This window comes from Meles meles, chromosome 1, assembly GCF_922984935.1.
Source record: "Meles meles chromosome 1, mMelMel3.1 paternal haplotype, whole genome shotgun sequence".
NCBI lineage: Eukaryota > Metazoa > Chordata > Mammalia > Carnivora > Mustelidae > Meles > Meles meles.
Window position 1 is genome coordinate 143,365,915 of NC_060066.1, and position 21,787 is coordinate 143,387,701.

The 21,787-nt window shown below is 37.8% G+C and overlaps 1 protein-coding gene across 1 annotated transcript in view; it reads left to right on the plus strand.

Moving 5' to 3' along the window:
- SELENOF (selenoprotein F) overlaps window positions 1–21,570 on the plus strand; it is a 54,977-nt gene extending 33,407 nt beyond the window's left edge. Inside the window, exons 4-5 of the mRNA XM_046025834.1 lie at window positions 18,096–18,145; window positions 20,464–21,570. Coding sequence (XP_045881790.1) covers window positions 18,096–18,145; window positions 20,464–20,595 — 182 coding nt within the window. The 3' untranslated portion in view covers window positions 20,596–21,570. The remainder of the gene's footprint in view (window positions 1–18,095; window positions 18,146–20,463) is intronic.
- Window positions 21,571–21,787: the final 217 nt, after the last annotated feature.

The window sequence follows — 21,787 nt, forward strand, 5'->3', positions numbered from 1 at the left end:
CCCACTTTTTGACTCACTATCTTTTTTTTTTTTTTTTTTGTATTTTATTTATTTATTTGCCAGACAGAGATCAAGAGTAGGCAGAGCGGGGGAGGCGGGGGAAGCAGGCTCCCTGCTGAGCAGAGAGCCCAATATGGGGCTTGATCCCAGGACCCTGGAATCATGACCTGAGCCAAAGGCAGAGGCTTTAACATGCTGAGCCACCCAGGCACCCCTCTTACTCACTATCTTATAGATAATCTATAATAGGGCATGAAGGAGAGTTGTCATTTTTTACAGTAATTACAAATACTAAGCTAATTTTCATGTCATCATTGCATTATGGTCTTTTGTCATCAACATCCAGTAGCCTCTGGGATTATCATAACTTTCATTATACTTTATCTTAACAATAATTGTAATTTTTTAAATTCACCTAATTTAAAACAGACAGGTCATAAAACAGAAAAGTAAATTAATGTTAAATAATACCAGAAGAGAGAATCAAATTCTGAAACATTTTATTGAACTTAACACTCAGTGTTTGTGGAAAAAAATGTCCCAGATTATATTCCAAAACCAGTTCTAGGTTCAGCTCCTAAGATTCTTCTAATTTCCATGTTTTGGTTGTGTTAAGTATGAATACTTTCTTATAATCCTTAGTATTTTTAATTATTGAGGAATAATTGACATATAATGTTTCCTGTGTACAGCATACTGATTTGGTAATTTTATATATATATATGTATATATATATATCACAGTGCTAACCACATTAAGTGTAGTCATCATCTGACACCATACAATGTTATTACAATATTATTGACTATATTCTTTTTATTTTTGTGACTTAGTATTTATTTTATAACTGGAAACTGGTATCTCTTAATCCCCTTTAATCACCCAACCCCTCCATCCACTTCCTCTGTGGCAGTCACCAGTTCTCTGTATTTAAGAATCTGTTCATTTTTTGGTTATTTCACTTATTTTTTGGATTCCACAAATATGTGAAATGATATGGTATTTGTCTTTCTCTGTCTGGCTTATTTCACTTAGCTTAATCACTCTAGACCCATCCATGTTGTCACAAATGGAAAGATCTCATTCTTTTCTGTAGCTGAGTAATATTCCATTGTGTATTCTACACTTTTCTTTTTTTAATTAAAATATAGCTGACACACAATTTTACATCAATTTCAGGTGTAATTTGTGTAAGTTGTAGTAATTGGACAAGTCCGTACTTTATGCTGTACTCACCATGGCTGAGTTGTCACGCATGCTATTACAGTACCATTGATTGCCTTCTCTATGACTTATTCATTCTGTAATTAGAAGCCCTTATCTTCCACTCCCATTCATCCATTTTGTCCATCTCCCCCACCATACCTTTTTTTTTTTTTTAAGATTTTATCTATTTATTTGACAGACAGAGATCACAAGTAGGCAGAGAGGCAGGCAGAGACAGAGAGGGGGGAAGCAGGCTCCCTGCTGAGCAGAGAGCCTGATGAGGGGCCCTATCCCAGGATCCCGGGATCATGACCTGAGCCAAAGGCAGAGGCTTTAACCCACTGAGCGAGCCACCGAGGCGCCCCATTGTGAAGATTTTATTTATTTGACAGAGACACAGTGAGAGAGGGAACATAAGCAGAGGGAGTGGAAGATGGGGAAGCAGGCTTCCTGCTGAGCAGGGATGGATTCTAGGACCCTGAGATCATGACCTGAGCAGAAGGCAGATGCTTAACGAGTAAGCATTCCATAGCCTGTCTTCGAGATCAGTTATCCATTGTTCTGCATCTGCTAACCTACTGTTGATTCTCCAGTTTTTTCATTTCAGTTCTTATATTCTTCAACTCTGATAGTTCTTCTTTATATTTTCTCTTTGTTGAAGTCCTCAGTTCTTTTACTTGCTTCAGTCCAGTGAGCATCTTTATGATCATTACTTTTTTTAAATTCTTTATCAGACCATTCCTTAGCTATGTTCATTTAGTTCTTTTCCTGAGGTTCTGTCTTATTCTTGCTTTGGTAGCATATTCTTCTGTCTCTCCAGTCTGCTTTACTTTCTAAAGTGCTTGTTTCTGTGAATTAAGCAGAACAGCCACTTCTAAACTTAGAGGAATGGTCTTGTGTATGGTTGTCCCCTGGGTAGACTGTGAAGCTGATCAAGTGTGTGCTGGGGTGTCCTGGGGCTCTCCAGAAAGCACCCTGGCAAGGCAGCTTGATTCAGGGTAAGGCATGGGCCTGGGAGAGGTCCTAAAGTATTCTCTGTAGGGGGCATTTTGGTAGAACATCTGTAGCTGAAGTAGGTATGGGGCAAGGTGGTCCTGGAGCTCTCCGTGCCCACGGTGCCCTGAGAGGACAGCTAAAGCTGCAATGGATGGGGTCTGTGGCTGCCCCCAGGGCTCCCCAGGCAGAAAGCACCTGGTGGGACAGCTGAAGCTGAAGTGGGTGAGGTCAGGGTATCACAGATTGCTCAGTGCAGCGAGTGTCCTGGCAGGGAACTAAAACTGGGCCAGCATGGGCTGGGGGTTCCTGAGCCAGGAGGTCCCAGTAATCTCTGTGCCAGGGGTGTCCTAGGAAGCTCTAAGGAGCCAAAGAGGTGTGGAGCTGGAGTGTTCCAGAGTGCTTTGTGTTCTTGTCACATTGGCACAACTGCTGATCTGACCAGGGGTATCCTGGTGTGGACTGTGCTGAAACTGCTTGGTGGAGTGGTTGGGGTCAATATGGGCTGGGGACCCAGGAAGCAACATGCTGGTTAGGGTACCTGGACCCTCCTCCCATCCAAGTTATCAAGGTATGGAGAACATCGTAAACCATGTTTCTCACCCGCCCCTCCAACCTGGAGAGAGTGCCAGCAGCTGTCCCCCCATCTAGCAGAGTTCTAGTGCTGGATATTTAAATTCTCCTTGAACTTTTAAACACCCCCTCACCCTGCCCATGCCCCACTATATCTGGGGCTGGTGTCGGCTGGGGGCCCTGGTCTTGATTACATTGTCACGGTGGAGAGAGAATGTAAATCATGGTATTCACCTGCTCTTTTTTTTTTTTTTTAAGATTTTATTTATTTGATAGAGATGACAAGTAGGCAGAGAGAGAGGAGGAAGCAGGCTCCCTGCTGAGCAGAGAGCCCAATGTGGGGCTCAATCCCAGGACCCTGGGATCATGACCTGAGCCGAAGGGAGAAGCCTTAACCCACCGAGCCACCCAGGCACCCCTTCACCTGCTCTTTTGACCAAGAGAGTTCCAGCAGCTTCCTCATTATTTGGCAAGGTTCTGGGACTCGTTCCTTTATGTTCTATAAGTTCTTTTAAACCTCAGCTTTTTTTCTGTGCCCCAGAGCACCCAGGGCTCAGTGGGCTAGGGGTCAGTGTAGCAGCCTCTGCCACAGGACAGACAAATCTGCTCACAGAATCTGCTCGCCTTCAGTACTGTCCCTCTCCACGACAGACCCACTGTCTCTCTCCTGCCGTTCTCTATGCCCTCTCTCTCTTTTGTTGTAAGAAGCTGTTCACTCAGCCCTCATTTCTTCAGGAGAACTTGCTCCATAAATAGGTCTAAGTTTGTGTCTGTGGAGAAGGTGAGTTCAGGGTCTTCCTGAGTTGCTGTCTTGGAGCAGAACCTTCCTGGTATGGTATATCCATTCATCTATCGATGGACACTTGGGTGGCTTCCACATCTAGGCTTTTGTAAGTAATGCTGCAGGAAACATAGAAGGTAAGTGTATCTTTTCAAGTTAATGTTTTCATTTCTTTGAAAACCCTGTTTCTATTTAATTTTTTTGAGGAACCTCCGTACTATTTTCCCATCAGCAGTACATGAGGTTTCCCTTTTCTTCACATGATAGCCAACACTTTTTATTTTTTGTCTTTTTCATATTAGCCATCCTGATTTGTGTGAAGTGATCTCTTTGTGGATTTGATTTACATTAACCTGGTGATCAGTGATAGCATCTTTTCATGTGTGTGTTGGCCACACATATGTCTTCTTTGAAAAAATGTCTATTTAGGTCATCTGCCCAGTTATTAATCAGATTGTTTGGTTTTTGCTGTTGAGTTGTATATTCTCACATGTTATTTGCATATCTTCTGTTCATGAGGTTGCCTTTTTGTTTTGTTGATGGTTTTCTGTGCTGTGTAGAGGCTTTTTGTTTTTGCTGCAGTCCCAACAGTTTATATTTTTTCTTTACCTGAGGAGACATTTCCATAAAATGTTGCTAAGGCCAATAATGGAGAGATTATAATCAATGTTTTCTTTTAGGAGTTTAATGATTTTGGGCCTCACATTTAGGTCCTTAATCCATTTTGAGTTTATTTTTGTGAATGGTGTTGGAAACTGGTCCAGCTTAATTCTTTTGCATATGCCTGTCCAGTTTTCCCAAAACTATTTATTGACGTTACTGTCTTTTTCCTTTTGTATATTGTGTTATAGATTAATTGATGATTTAAGCATGGGTTTTATTTCTGGGCTCTATCCTATGCCATGACCTCTGTGTCTGCTTTTGTGCTTATATAATACTGTTTTGATTACTGTAGCTTTGGTAGTATATCTTGAAATCTGGGATTGTGTTACCTCTAGCTTTGTTTTTCTTAAGATTACTTTGGATATTGAAGGTCTTTTACATTTCCGTAAAAATTTTAGGATTATCTGTTCTTGTTCTGTGAAAAATGCTATTGGTATTTGATAGGAAATTCATTGAATCTGTAGATTGTTTTGGGTAGTGTGGACTTTTTTTTTTTTAATATTTTATTTATTTCACAGAGAGAGAGATCACAAGTAGGCAGAGAGGCAGGCAGAGAGATGGGGAAACAGGCTCCCCACTGAGCAGAGAGCCCAATGCGGGGCTCAATCCCAGGATCCTGAGATCATGACCCGAGCCAAAGGCAGTGGCTTAACCCACTGAGCCACTCAGGCGCCCCTAGTGTGGACATTTTTAACAATAATTCCTCCAGGGCACCTGGGTGGTGTAGTCAGTTAAGTATCTTCCTTGACTCAGGTCATGATCTCAGGGTCCTGGGACCCAGCCTGGCATCTGGCTCCCTGCTCAGCAGAGTCTGCTTCTCACTGTCCCTCTGTCCTTCCCTCCACTCATGTTCTCTCTCTCTCTCCACCCCACAAATAAAATCTTTAAAAAAAAATAGTAGTTCCTCTGGTTCATGAGCACAGAATATCTTTCCATTGTTATTGTCATGTACAGTTTCTTTCATTAGTGTCCCATAGTTTTCAGAATATTGGTGTTTCACTTCCGTGGTTTATTATTTGAAGGTATTTTATTCTTTTGGTACAGTTTAAATAGAATTGTTCTCTTAATTTCTCTTTCTGCTACTTCATTATTAGTGTATAGAAATAAAACCAATTTCTGTGTATTAATTTTCTATCCTGAAACAGCTGAATGTATCTGTTCTAATCAGTTTTGGTGGTCTTTAGTGTTTTCTATATAAAGTATCTAGTCATCTGCAAATGGTAACAGTTTTGCTTCTTTACAAATTTGGTCATGATCACTCCTCTGCAGCTAGGATTTCCAGTACTGTGTTGTTTAAGTGTGGACGTCCTTATCTTGTTCCTGATCCTAGGGGAAAATCTTTCAGCATTTCACCATTGAGTGTGATGTTAGCTGTGGGTTTTTCATATATGGCCTTTATTATGTTGAGGTGTATTCCCTCCTAACCCAAACTCATTTTAAGATTGTATCCTAAGTGGGGCGCCTGGGTGGCTCAGTGGTTTAAGCCGCTGCCTTCGGCTCAGGTCATGATCTCAGGGTCCTGGGATCGAGTCCCACATCGGGCTCTCTGCTTGGCGGGGAGCCTGCTTCCCTCTCACTCTCTCTGCCTGCCTCTCTGCCTATTGTGATCTCTCTCTGTCAAATAAATAAATAAAATCTTTAAAAAAAAAAAAAAAAGATTGTATCCTGAGCAAAGGTAAAATTTGTCAGATGCCTTTTATACATCCATTGAGATGATGATATGGTTTGTATCCTTCCTCTTATTAATGTGTATCACAATGATTTGAAATACTGAACTGATCCCTCTTTTTCTTGATGAGTCTTCCTCTTTTTAGAGTACCAGCTCTGGAGTAATGTTGGTGGACATACAAATTGATACTGAACTTCTCTAATTTTTTTTTTTTTTGGTTGCTATTTTAGTTTTTAGTTGCTATTTCATTTATTTCCACTCTTTTTTTTTTTAAGATTTTATTTATTTACTTAAAGGAGAGTATGCACATGAGCAGAGGAGAGGGGCAAAGGGAGAGAGAAAAGGAGACTCCCTGCTGAGCAGGGGGCCCGATGGGGATTTGATCCCAGGACCTCAGCCAGGATCATGACCCAAGCCAAAGGCAGATGCCCCTCCACTCTAATCTTTATCATTTCCCTTTTTCATGGGCTTTGTTTGTTCTTTCTCTAGTTCCTTTAGATGTAAGGTGAGGTTTTTCTTGTTTCTGGAGGTAGGCATGTATCTCCATAAATTTCCCTCTTGGAACTGCTTTTGCTGCATCCCAAAGATTTTTGGACCATTGTGTTTTCATTTTTATTTCTCTTCATGTATATTTTTATTTCCTCTTTGATTTTTATTGTTGTTGTTGTTGACCGATTGGTGTTCAGTAGTGTGTTTTCTTAACCTTCATGTGTTTTCGCTTTTTGAGTTTTTTTCTTGTAATTTATTTTTTGTTTCATACCTTTATGGTCAGAAAAGATACATGATTTTAGACTTCTAAAATTATTCAGACTTCTTTGTGGCCTAAGATAGGATCTGCCCTGGAGAATGTACCATGTGCACTTGAACGTATATTCAGCAGTTTTTGGATGGAATATTCTGTTTATACCTGTTTTGTCTCGTCTAATGTGTCATTCAAAGCTACTTTTTTCCTTGTTGATTTTCTATCCACAGTGAGTCACCTGCTATTGTATTACTGCTGATTTCTTACTTTATACCTTTTATAATTGCTTTATGTGTATTTAGGTGATACTGTTTTGGGTGCAGAGATATTTATAATTGTTAAATCCTTTCATTCTGTAATGCCCTTCTTTGTCTCTTGCTACAGTCTGATAAAAGTATTCCTACCAATCTTTTTCTTTCTCTTCCGTTTGCATGGAATATCTTTACCCATACCTTCATTTTTCACTCTGTATGTGTCTAAGTCTGAAGCAAGTCTCTTGTAAACAAGATACAGATAGGTCCTTTTTGTTGTTGTTTACCCATTCAGTCACCCTTTGTCTTTTGATTGGAGCATTTGGTCCATTTACTTTTTTTTTTTTTTTTAAGAGAGAGAGAGAATGCTAGTGCAGGCATACGCAGGGAGGGGCAAAGGGAGAAAGAGAATTTAAGCAGGGCTTGATCTCAGAACTCTGAGATCATGACCTGAGCCTAAATCAAGAGACAGACACTTGGGCGCCTGGGTGGGTCAGTTGGTTAAGTATCTGCCTTTGGCTCAGGTCATGATCCTGGAGTCCCAGGATAGAGTCCCACAACAGGCTCCCTGCTCAGCAGGGAGTCTGCTTCTCCCTCTGACCCTCCACTTCAACTTCTCTCTCTCAAATAAATAATAAAAGCAAAAAGAGAGAGAGAGAGAGAGACATTTAACCCACTGTACCAGGTGCCCCATATTCTATTTACATTTAATTAAATATTCATAGGTGTATCCTTATTGTCATTTTGTTAATTGCTTTGTGGTTGTTTTTGTAGTTCTCTGTCTTGTTCTCTTTTGTTTTGATGGCTTTCTTAAACATGCTTGGATCCCTTTTTAGTTTTTGAATGTATCGTAGGCTTCTTTTTGGTTATTATTTGGTTCACATATAACATTCTGTGTGTATAACAGTCTATATAATATAAAGTCGATGGCCACTTTTACGTGTATGATTTCATATTTTACATCTTTTTATTTTGTGTATCCCTTGACTCATTTTTGTAGATATAATTGATTTTTGCTATTTTTTATGTTTCAGTCTCCACATTGGCTTAATCTACCACCTTTATCTTTGAGAATTTTTCCTTTTCCTAATTTTCTTCTCATTTATGGCCTTTTCTTTCTGCTTAAGTGGTGATGAACTCCTTTAACTTTTGTCTGGAACTTTTTTTTTCTCCTATTCTTAACCATAACCTCACTGAGTATTCTTGCTCGAAGGTTTTTACCTTGTAGCACTTTGAATATATCATGCCACTCCCTTCTGACCTCAAAGTTTCTGGTGAAAAATGGGGTTTCCCTGATTGTAACTATTTTCTCTTGCTTTGCTTTTAAGATTCTTTTTGTCTTTAATCCTTGATATTTTAATTATTATGTGTCTTGTTGTGGACCTCCTTTGAGTTATCTTTTTAGGGGCTCTGCATGCTTCCTGAATCTGAATGTTTATTTCCTTTCCTCAGGTTAGGGAAATTTTCAGCCATTGTTTTAAAATAAGTTTTCTGATCCCTTGTTTTTTCTCTTCTCTTTCTGGCATCCCTGTAATATGAATGTGTTACAATGGATGATGTTGCACATTTTCCATAACCAATTCTCATTTTTTATTCTCTTTGATGTTTGGCTTGGTTACTTTCTGTTACCTTGTCTTTTGGATTGCTGATCCATTCTTCTGCATTCCGTCATCTGCTGTTGATTCCTTCTAGTGTATTTTTCATTTTAGTTATTGAACTCTTCAATTCTGACTGGTTCTTTTTTGTATTTTCTCTTTGTTGAAGTTGTCACTGTGTTCATCTACTCTTCTCAAATCCACTGAGTATCTTTGACTGTTAGTTTAAAATTTCATCAGGCATATTGCTTATCTGTTTCATTTAGCTCTTTTACTATGATTTTTGTCATGTTCTTTCATCTGGGACAGATGCCTTGCTCTTCATTTTATCTTACTCTGTGTTTGTGTGTATTATGTCAACTACAACCTTTGGTCTTGAAAGTAGATCCCAGGGTCCTGAGATTGAATCCCACATTGGGCTCCCTGCTCAGCAGAGGAGCCTGCTTCTCCTTCCCCCTGCTTGTGTGTGTACCTACTCTCTCTCTCTTTCTCTCTGACAAATAAGTGAAATCTTTAAAAAAAAAAAAATGCAGTTATGTTCTGAGGAAGTGGTCTTGTGGTGCCCTAGAGCATAGTCCATTTTTCTCATCAGCACCGCATGCTCCAGGGGTATCCCCTCTGTGGGCTGCATGTGTCCTTCTATTGTGGTTGAGCTGTGATCGCCTTCAGTGCAGCTGATTGCAGTCACCCACTTTGCCTTCTGTGGGCACACTGGGCAGGTTTTGCTCCCCATGCTGTTGAGAGGCTCACCTTTGGCTGGTGTGGGCTCATTGGTGGGTGGACCAGCAGTCATCCTAGTTGTCCACACTTAGCTTCTCTGCCATAGCTGCAGGAACAAGGAAGAGCAGGGCTTCCTCCCTGTTCAGCTAAGAGGATCAGCTTCATGAACTGCAGTCATGCTGGGTGAGGGATTATCTTTCCCCCTCTCCAGGCCAGGAGTCACTTTCAGTGGCCCTGTGGACCTAATGTTTTATCATTTGTAGTAGCATGAAAAATAATAGATGACAATACCTTCTTAAGCATGAGTCTTACAATGTTAAGTATATGTGTGTGTCTCAAAAAAATTTTTTCCCTAATTATGTAGATACCACACACTTTGTGTGAAAGGCTAGATAAAATTTTTCAGCTTGACGGCAGTAGAGGTCTATGCTACAACTATTGAACTCTGCTTCTGTAGTATAGAAGCAGCCTTAGACAATATTTAAATGTGTAGCTTTGTTCCAGTAAAACTGTACTTCCTGAAGCAGCAGCCTAGATTATGGACCTCAGACTATATTTTGCCAATTCCTTATTAGAATCGTATACCTTTGAAGGCAGAAAAAATTTTTAAAGTAATGTAGGACCATTTTTTTTTTTTTTTTTTTGGTTTTTACTTCTTAATACCGACTGTGATTTCACTTCTCATACCACCTTCTCATGCCAGTAGTAATCCCTTGAGGATCATGAGGCGACGTTGGAGTTTTCCTGTAAGTAGTATCATTCATGAGTATTCACTTCATCAGTTTTTCTCATTTATAAAATGGGTAGTAGATGGTTTAGAACCAATAAAAACCTACCTTATAAGATTGTTTTGATGATTAAATAACACACTTAAAGCACTTATTATGTGCATGGCACCAACAAATACAAAGTAAACCATTCTGTAATTCTGTGAATTATTGAGTGCTTACTGTGTGTCAAACACTATTTTAGTACCGAGAATATTACTTGGAGGATACTGTTTTTGTTACATACTTTCTCTTTAGGTAATAAATTTCCATTAGTAATAATCAGGCATTTCTGCATTCCTTTATCTGCCATCTGTAAAAAATAAAAATAGCTCAGATCAGTATATCAGTTATAACTGTAGCCTGACTTCTTATAATAAGCAGAATTTTATTTGCTGCCAGCCATTCTTCTACCTATGATATTCTGGCTCCTGTTTCTATCAGTTTACCTCCTGACGGTTAAATCTTACTCGACTCTAGCATTTGAAACTCTCTTCCCTTTACTTCTGTGAATTTGTTACCTCCTAGTTTTTCCTACATCTAACAAGACTTTCATTCTCCTTTCCTGGCATCTCCTCTACCACCCACCTTTCAAATGTTAGTTATAGTCAGGGTCTGTCTTTATATTTTCTTCTTTTATTAGTCTCTTGAATGTCCCAGTCCCTCTGTTCCAATTACAGTATTTACCTGATGTCACTCTTAATCTGTAGCTGTAGGTCACAGCTTTCTGTTGTTAGAAAGCACATTTCTGACTGCAAGTGGACATGTTTGTTTGTATGGCCTTATAGATACCTTAAATCTGTGTACATATGAATCATCTGAAAATCTTGTTAATTGTAAATTCTGTAAACTTGGGGGTGCATTCTGAGATTCTGCATTTCTTGTAATCCTCTAGGCTGTGGCCCACATTTTTGGTAGAGAGGCCTTAAACCCAGCATATCCAGAAACTGAATTTATACTCTTGTCTTACAAAAGAATACCATCTTCTTTCCTCTTTCCCCAAATGGCAATATGACCAAGCACTTTCACACTTTATACCCAGTTAGAGATACCAAATGGTATCTCTTCCCTTCCTTAAATCCTTAAGAACTTTCAAATCATATTCCCTTGGCCTTCTTTGATTTTAATCAAGCCTTTGGCATCTTTCTCCAGAAAGATTAGTTACTTGTTACCTGGTCCAGGTATCTTTGTTCCCTTTTCTTTCTTTTGTTGCATCCTCTACACAAGTACCAAAAAGAACTTTTCTAATAGACGTACTTGATTTCTGTGGCCCTCCCCATCACATACAGAATAAATGACAAATTCAATAGCTTCACAATACAAGACCCATCACAACATGCTTTTCTTGATTGTTGTTCACACCTCTAGTTCACATGCACAACTATCTGCATGTCTGAGCTCTGTCCTCTAAGGCTTTGCGTATATTGCATGTTCCTCCTGGCTTATGCCTCTTCCAGTTCTTGTGGCAAACTGCTACTCATTAAAAATTTAGTCTAAACGTTTTTTGTGGCCTTTAGCACTTTATATTCCACAGCTGCCACATAATATCATAATGTTTTTATTTGCTTTCTTGGTCTTTTTCCTCTGCCAAACTAGGAACTCTTAAATTCCAGAATTTTTTTGTGTCATTTATCTAATTATCTAATTCAAGGATGCCTCCGCTTTTGACAAATGGGAATCCAGTGAAAAGCCTGTGTTTATATTGTTTAATATATCCTGATAAGTTTATAGTCTTCAAACATTCTTTTTCTGATTTTATCTTTCTGTACTAAGAAGTTATATTTTTCATTTGTCTTCATTGTTGTACCTCCAGTCTCCTCAGCTTCTTTCAGTTGTTTAAGTTGCTTTTCTCTTGAATGTTTTCAAGTGCTTTTAAATTGTCATCTTGGGAAGACCCAAATGACTCATAATTCTACACTCTAGATGGTGTGTATATAATAGTAAATTTTCTTATTTTAGAGATACTCAGGTATCCAGAAACTTGCTTAAGCATAGTTGAGAATTCAGTTCTGTTGTCTGCTGTTGTTGGCCGTTGTTTGTATTGTTTCTGAGTATGATATATGACATTTTTATTTAGAATATATGATGATTCGTTATTTTTATCAACAGGAAAACATATGTCATTCCTTATAATTTTATATGATAGTTCACAGGTCTTAACCATAATTTCTGTAACCCCTTAAAATGAAATCAAGTCTTAAAACCAGTGGAATACATTGTATGACTGACTCCTTCTGATGTGATCAAAGGTGTATCATTACATCTAGCCAAGTGTATTGTCTTTTTCATTTATGTTTTCACTTATTTTAAAAATAAATTAATTTAAACATTTTTCTGTAACCCTAAGACATATCCTATTATCTTGTTATCCCCAGTTTTATCTTCTTTCTGGAACTAGGAAGATAACTTTTTTGTTGTTGTTGTTGTTTACAGTTACCTTTTTTTTTTAATTTTTATTTAAAGATTTTATTAATTTTTTTTAATATTTTATTTATTTGACAGAGAGAAATCACAACTAGGCAGAGAGGCAGGCAGAGAGAGGAGGGAGCAGGCTCCCTGCGGAGCAGATTGCCCCATGCAGGGCTCAATCCCAGGACCCTGGGATCATGACCTGAGCCGAAGGCAGAGGCTTTACTGAGCCACCGAAGCGCCCAAAGATTTTATTAATTTATTTGACAGAGATCACAAGTAGGCAGAGAGAGAGAAGGAAGCAGGGTCCCCGCTGAGCAGAGAACCCAATGCAGGGCTCAATTCCAGGACTCTGGGATCATGACCTGAGCCGAAGGCAGAGGCCTTAACCCACTGAGCCACCCAGGTGCCCCTATAGTTACCTTTGAAGAGTCTGAATTAGAAGAGTTCTACAGGTTTCTGAGTAATAGATATAGCAAAACTAAGCTCATCTCTAAGGGAGCTGTGCAGATGACCTATTTATAAGAATCCAGAGTGAAAAGCTGAAACATTTCACGTGTTTTATAATCACTTCTGTGTATTTGATCACTTTAAAGTACTATTCACAAAACTGCCTTTATAGGGGCGCCTGGGTGGCTCAGTGGGTTAAGCCGCTGCCTTCGGCTCGGGTCATGATCTCAGGGTCCTGGGATCGAGCCCCGCATCGGGCTCTCTGCTCCGCGGGGAGCCTGCTTCCTCCTCTCTCTCTGCCTACTTGTGATCTCTCTCTCTGTCAAATAAAAAAAAATCTTTAAAAAAAAAAAAAACTGCCTTTATAACTACCAAATAAGTTGGCATAAGAACATTTTCTGGAAATGCAGTGGCTGGATTTTTTTTTTTTTTTTTTTTTTTAAGATTTTATTTACTTGTCAGAGAGCACAAGCAGGGGGAGTGGCTGACTGAAGGAGAGGCAGGCTCCCTGCTGAGCAGGGACTGCTCTCCCCCACCACTTTTGGGACTCTGGGGTCATGACCTGGGCTGAATGCATATGCATAACTGGACCGAGCCACTCAGGCATTCCAGTGACATGGATTTCTTTAGGAATCTTCAAACTGATGTTATTGAGCTTTTTTAAAGCAGCAGGAAATAAACTAGAAAAGTTATTATGCATCTTTTTGTAAGTGTTATACTCTTGTATAGCCTATCCTACTGCCATGTGTACAAAAAAGCACCCAAGTATCTGTTAAGTTAATTCACCACTTGTAAAATGTGATTTGCTACTACAGGGTATTTAACAGATATCCCCCTCATTCAAGATCAGGAGGCTTTGTAGATCTATGCTTAGCAGAGTAAAGAACGATGAAAATAGTCATTAGTGACTCATATTAAATTTATTCATTTCAGCCTATTAGAAAATCTGTCAAATGAATGAATATTATTAAGTGTGCTAGCCTCTATTAATGGATACAGAAAAGATATAAGAACAGTCCTTTTCCCCTAGAGATGTTTTTTATGCAGTAGACAACACAGTATTAACCAGTGTTTTGCACAGGTGTGCATAATAGCATTTACCAAAGGGATGGTGTAAAATGCAACAGGATACCATGAGATCATTTTTTGCTTTGGGATTCAGGAGTCTGCAGAGTATTTGGACAAATTCTAAAGGATGGAATTAAGACAGAAAAAATTCTAATAAACAGACTAACAATCAGCTTTATTTTGAACTAAATTCTGTAGGGGAAGTATAGATAGGATATCTGAGTCTCTTCCAACAAGTTCTTAATCTTAAAAAGAAAAACTACTTTGGGGCGCCTGGGTGGCTCAGTGGGTTAAGCCGCTGCCTTCAGCTCAGGTCATGATCTCAGGGTCCTGGGATCGAGTCCCGCATCGGGCTCTCTGCTCAGCGGAGAGCCTGCTTCCCTTCCTCTCTCTCTGCCTGCCTCTCTTGTGATTTCTCTCTGTCAAATAAATAAATAAAATCTTTAAAAAAAAAAAGAAAAGAAAAACTACTTGCATTTAGGCAATAAAACAAAGAGTAGAGACCTTCATAATGAAACTTATCTATAATGCTATTGCTAGTTAATTGTAAGTTTAAGAAATAAGTTCTCATGTCACCATAAAATCTAAGAACTATCAAGTATTTATATGAAATAACTTACTTGTATTTTAGAAAAATGTGTTCTAAATTTAATTTGAACAGTTTTATGTGATCATTGCTGGGGAAAAAATGGTAAAATATAGATCAACAGTTCAAAAAAAGGAAGAACGTTGATTTAAAACTTCCCCAAGAGGCACATGGGTGGCTCAGTCGGTTAAATATCTGCCTTCAGCTCAGGTCATGACCCTTGGGTCCTTGGATCAAGCTCCATATTGGGCTTCCCTGCCCAGCAAAGAACGTACTTCTCCGCTCCCTCTCCCGCTCTCCCTGCTTGAGCTCTGTCAAATTAACAAAGTCTTTTTAAAATTTTTTAAAAAATGAAACTTCCCCAAACCTTGTACTCCAGATATAGTCCTCTATTAAAATAATAATTAACATTTTTAAAGGTTATATATATTGTGCCACATATTTTATATTTGCTGGCTTAATTTTTTTAAGATTTATGAATAAATATGTTTAAATTTTTTTGTGACAAGCAGAAGAAACAAACTGATCTCAAACTTGCTTTTTATTTGAGTTTGCTTCTGTGTCACTAAGCAGGATAATTCTTTATTGTGTTAGTCGCCATAAAATACATCATTAGTTTTTGATGCAGTGTTCCAAAGTGTTCCAAAGTTTCATTGTTTATGTCCAACACCCAGTGCTCTATGCAATATGTGCCTTCCTTAATACCCATCACGAGGCTTACCCATCCCCGTCCTTCCCTCCCCTCTAAAACCCTGTTTATTTCAGTCCAAGTCTCTCGTGGTTCATCTCCCCCTCCAATTTCCCCCCCTCCACTTTTCCTTTCCTTCTCCTACTATCCTCCATGTTATTCCTTATGTTCCACAAATAAGTGAAACCATATAATTCACTTTCTCTGCTTGATTTATTTCACTCAGCATAATTTCCAGTCACATCCATGTTGATGCAAAAGTTGGCTATTCATCCTTTCTGATGGCTGAGTAATATTCCACTGTATAAATGGACCATATCTTCTTTATCCCTTCCTCTGTTGAAGGGCATCTCAGCTCTTTCCACAGTTCAGCTGTTGTGGACATTGCTGCTATATGAACATTGGAGTACAGGTGGCCCTTCTTTTCACTACATCTGTAGTGATGTAGTGATGTAGATACATCTGTATCTTTGGGGTAGGTACCCAGTAGTGCAATTGCTGGGTCACAGGGTAGATCTATTTTTAATTTTTTGAGGAATCTCCACACTGTTTTCCAAAGTGGTTGTACCAATTTGCATTTCCCATCAACAGTTTAAGAGGGTTCCCTTCTCTCCACATCCTCTCCAACATTTGTTGTTTTCTGCCTTGTTAATCTTTGCCATTCTAACTGGTGTAAGGTGGTATCTCAATGTGATTTTGACTTGAATTTCCATGATGGCTAATGATGATGAACATTTTTTCATGTGTCTGCTAGCCATTTGTATGTCTTCATTGGAGAAGTGTCTGTTCATGTCTTCTGCCCATTTTTGGTTTTGGGGTGTTGAGTTTGAGTAGTTCTTTAAAGACTTAGGTATCAGCCCTTTGTCTATAGTGTCATTTGCAAATATCTTCTTCCATTTCATGGGTTGCCTCTTTGTTTCATGGACTGTTTCCTTTGCTGTGTAGAAGCTTTTTATCTTGAAGAAGTCCCAAAAGTTCATTTTCGCTTTTGTTTCCTTTGCTGTTGGAGGCATGTCTTGAAGTTGCTGTGGCCAATGTTGAAGAGGTTACTGCCTGTGTCCTCCTCCAGGATTTTGATGGATTCCTGTATCATATTGAGATCTTTCATCCATTTTGAGTTTGTCTTTGTGTATGGTATAAGAGAATGGTCAGGTTTCATTCTTCTATACATAGCTGTCCAGTTTTCCCAGCACATTTATTGAAGAGACTGTCTTTTTTCCACTAGATATTTTTTCCTGCTTTGTCGGAGATTATTTGACCATAGAGTTGAGGGTCCATATCTGGGATCTCAACTCTGTTCCACTGGTCTGTGTGTCTGTTTTTGTGCCCCTACAGTGCGGTCTTGGTGATCAAAGCTTTGTAGTAAAGCTTAAAATCAGGCAGTGTGATGCCCCCAGTTTTGTTTTGTTTTTTTCATTCAATATTCCGTTGGTGATTCAGGGTCTTTTCTGGTTGCATACAAAATTTAGGATTGTTTGTTCCAGCACTTTGAAAAAGGCCAATAGGTTAATTTGTAATGATTAGATGCATTCTGTGATGTGGTTCACATTAATTTATTTTACCTGTAGCTTCTTAACACTCAGATTTTTTCCAAATTTCTAGATCTGGTTAATAGGACCTTATATAGTTTTACATTATATTGTACAGTTATTTCCTCAGAATAAACAAATACCCAACAGGGAACTTTCAGATTTAAAGAGTATGTAAGTTTTAAGACTTTGGGTTCATTTTGCTAAATACCTCTTTGGAAATGTCTATATTTCTCCCGCAAATAACCCCCAGGAAAATCCCTCTCTCCATCCCTTCTCTAACCTTAAGTATTCTTTTTAATTTTTGCACTGAATGAGGATACCTCATTGTTTTGACATTTGGTTTTTAGAATGAACATTTAAAATGTTTATTGACCACTTGTATATTTGTACATTACATCCTCCTGTCCTTAGTCCATTTGTCCACTACTATGTATTTAATAATTTATGAGCACTTTGATACGTTGTTAGAAATTTTCCATAGTGGATCATTTATAACTTTTAATTTTTACTTTTAATTTTGTTTCTAGTGTTGTTTAACTGTCCTGAAGTTTTCATTTTTGTATAGGCATATCAATAAAGCATTTACTCTGTGGTCATAGTGAGGAAGAAGAATTTTATATTCCATATTGAAGTTGTGTATGTTACCTTCTCTGTAATACTTCTCACAGCCGAAATTATTAGTGTGATTACTGGTTTAGTATCTTTCTTCCTCACGGGACTGTAAGCTCCATAAGAGCAAGAATCTTGTTTTGTATAGCTTTATCTCTGTTGTCTGGCATACGGTTCAGTCTGCAGTAAATATTTGTTGAATGAAGTGAAAATCTTAAACCATCTGGAATTCATTTAGATACAAGATGGAAAAATAAGTAGCTGTATCCTATTTTTCCCAACTAGTTTGACAAGTTTTCTCCAGTGTGTTAAATAATTCACACGTACACACACCCCCCCCACACACACACGTGTCATTCTTTCCTTCCCTTTGATAGTTTTACTGTATTAAACAATGACAGATACTTGAGTCTCTCTAGATTTCCTAACCAGTTTTTTCTATTCCAGTATCACATCATCTATTAACAATGGAACAAATTCTCCTCCAATATTTCACTTTTTCTAAATTACCCAGACTTCTTACATTGTTTACTCTTGTCACAGAGCTTACTACCAGGCCCTCAGAATCCCATTAGAATTTGGGATTTGGATTAAGTTTGAAGCAATTAACATCTTAAAATACTTACTCTTCTCATTGAAGAGTATGATATGCCTTTCCATTTATTTATATGTTTGAATTTCTTTAGTTTTTTTAATATAGGATCTAATGTTTTACTGATTGTATTTGTACTTTTTATATTAATCTTTGAGCTAGCTTGAGTTTGGAAGTGAATAATTGGAATTTTTTCTTAAGCTTTTGTCAGGAGCGATAAACCCAAACTATTCAGAGGACTACAAATCAAGGTAAGAGGATTTTATTGGAATTCCTTTTTTCCAGTATATTTTTTAATTAAAATATTTGAGGTTTTTTTTTTTTAATACCTTAGAGTAACTTTAGGTATACAGAAAAATTGATCCACAAGTATGCTGTTCCCATATATACCCCCTCCCTCATTGTATCTTGCCACTCAGTTTCCCTTACTAACATCTTGAACTTATGTGGTACAATTGATAAACCAATACAGATGCATTATTAACTAAATTCCATAACTAGCATTGGGATTTTTTTGTACGGCAGAGTTCTAGTTTTGCCAAATGTATATAATACCGTGTATATACCATTACAGTATCTTAAAGAATAGTTTCATTGCCCTAAAAATCTCCTGCGCTCTACCTGTTCATACTTCTTCCTGCCTCACCCACTCCCCCAAACCCCTGGCAACCACTGATCTTAACTCCCTGTAGTTTACCCTTTGCAGAAGGTCATATGGTTGAAATCATACAGCATGTATCCTTTTCAAATGGCTTCTTGGACTTAGCAGTATGCAATTAAGGTTCTTCCCCTATCTTCCTTGTAGCACATTTCTTGGTAACACTAAATAATATGAATATTCAAAAAAAATTAAAAATAATACAAATATTCTGTTATACCATGGTTTTCATATTCACCAATGGAAGGACATCTTGGTCGCTTCCAGTCTTTGGCAATTATGAGTAAAGCTGCCGTACACATTTTTGTGTAGGCATAAGTTTTCAACTTACTCATTACCTAGAAGCACAATTGCCAGATCATACAGTACAATTTTTAGCTTTTTAAGAAATTCTCGAACTGTCTTCTAAATTGGCAGTATTATGTTGTATACCCACTAGTTACAAAAGTTTGTTTCCCTATCATCTCTAGCATTAAATATTGTCCGTGCTTGGCATTTTAGCCATTGTAATAAGTACATGGTATTAACTCGTTTTATTTTGCATTCCCTAATTGAGCATCTTTTCATAAGCCTGTTTGCCATCTGTAGATCTTATTTTGGGTATCTGTTCAGCTCTTTAGCCCATTTTTTAAATTTTTAATTGTGATAATATTAAATTTACCTTCTAAAGTATTCTTTAACTTACAGTTGGGCAACAGATCTGAAATTTCCTCATCTTGCAGAACAAACTCTATACCCATTAAACACTAATTCCCCCTCTCCTCCTCCCAGCTCTTTGACCAGCCACCCTTTTGCATTGTTTCTGTGATTTCCACTATTTTAGATACTTCATAGGAGTTGAATCATGCAGTATTCATCCTATCATGGCTGCTTTATTTCACTTACTATGATGTCCCCAAGATTCAGCCACCTTGAAGCATATGACAGGATGCTTTTTCTCCATCTGTTGATACAATATTTTTCTTATTTAGCCTATTGATGGGGATGTATTCATTGATTTTTAAATGTTATACCAGCTTGTAGACCTGGAATAAATCCAAATTGGTCATGGTATATAATTCCTTCATACATTAGTAGGTTTGATAATGTTTTGTTGAGGATTTTTACAGCTACATTCTACATAAATTTTTCTTTTGTGGACTAAAATGAGTTTTTGAACAGTCAAATCTTTTAAAATAGTTTATAGATAATCTAATCAAAAATAGTTAAGTAGTAATGGTATGCATTGCAAATGGGTGGAGAATATACCAAATGCTAGAGTTCACAAACTAGAGAACTGAAGCATAAATTGCTGAAAGAAATTCTAAGAGCTGCCTTCCTCATCACTACTGCCTTTTGGGTTATGTGGTTCTACTTAATTTAGCACTGAAGATTGATTTCTTAATGAATTGGGATTGTGTTTGTCATTGTTAGTGATCATGTTGGTCACTGTTAGAATTGCTCAGTTCTGTCGGATATTACTAGGGTCAACTACTGGGTCTCAAGTTTCAGAGTCCAGCCTAATTACAAACTAATTACAAATACAATACAAAAAATGTATTTAAGAAAAATTCAAAACTCAGTACAGAATGTTGATAATTTGGTGCACGGCCTATTCCAGCAGTGGTCTTACACAGTCATTCTCATCGTAAACTTGTTTTCTCAAGGTTTTAAGTTCATGTGGACTTTGAGTGTTGTGTATAAAATAAATACTTGTTTACATTCAGTCACCTTAAATTTCAGACAATCTCGATACCAACAGGTGTTTTTCTTTTTAGAGGTAAATGTAATTACTTCTCCTTTTTTGAAATCCTGTAACACCTATTATAACATATAAGCCTTTTGGCTAAACCTGGTTGAATTGTTTGGTTTTTGCTTGAGGCTGAGAAGGCTCTTCTAAGCAGATAAAAAATCACGTCCTTCTTTTTGTAGTATGTTCGTGGTTCCGATCCTGTATTAAAGCTTTTGGATGACAACGGGAACATTGCTGAAGAATTAAGCATCCTCAAATGGAACACAGACAGTGTTGAAGAATTTCTGAGTGAAAAGTTGGAACGCATATAAATCTTGCTTCAATTTGTCCTATCCTTTTGTTACTTTATCAGATGAAATATTACAGTACCTAGAGAATATTTTACTTTTGCTTCCTTCCTTTGATCACTTTCTGTGAGGCATTAAACATCTCATTAACAGTGGAAGTGGTAGCACAGCCCGCGGTATCTGAGGAGTCGGCAAGCTTAACAAAACCCAGTTCACATAAATTTCCTTCCTTCCACATTTGTCGGTACCACTAACGAAAAGCTTCGTAACAGAGTTGGCTAATTATGCAAATGATAGTTTGTAATTTGTTCACTTTTACAAACAACAGATTTTTAGATTAGGGAGGTTAATAAGGGAGATGCCCCATACATGTGCTGTGTGCTCTCTGAAAGCACCAGCAAGAACTACAAAGCAAGTAAGAGCCACTGAGCCTCAACAGATTGCCTGCTTCTCATTCTCCCGGCTGCCCTTTTAATAGAAATGTTATAGTTCATAATGAATGTGCTGCGGTAAAACTTTATGGCTTCATTATTGTAAAACAGATTCAAGATCTACAGTCAGAGTGAAACATTCAGAGATTTGCATTAATGAAGACTACACAGAAAACCTTCAGGAGGATTTGTGTGGATCTGATATTTAGCAAATTTTTGTGCTTCCCACTCTTACAGAAAAATAAATAATGATCATTTAAGATCAAAATATAAATAAAGTTTCCCAAAAAATTGAATTTGAAATTCTTCTGATCTGTCCTCTCATGTTTAAAAATGCTGCATTTCTCTGTGTGTTTTTATTTTTTCATAGAAGCCCTGTTTTATCTAGAATGTTAAGATGGCTACAGTGTTTCAAACTTATTGTGAGTAATATTGCTTTATACTTGTCTAGCAGTTTCTCAAAGTGCTTTTATCCGTGAATGCTTTTTTTTTAGTGATATCTCCTTTAAGGGATAGCTTTTAAAATACAGAATTTTTATAGCTATTAAAAATGATTTTTCTTGCTTGACCTTTTGTCTGGTGGTTTACAAAGAACATCCATCCAAATGAATTTAGGTCATTTAAACCTCTTATCATATTGGTCTAATTTTTTTTTTAAGATTTTATTTATTTATTTGACAGATCACAAGTAGGCAGAGAGGCAGGCAGAGACAGACGGTGGGAGAAGCAGGCTCCTGCTGAGCAGAGAGCCCGATGTGGGACTCGATCCCAGGACCCTGGGATCA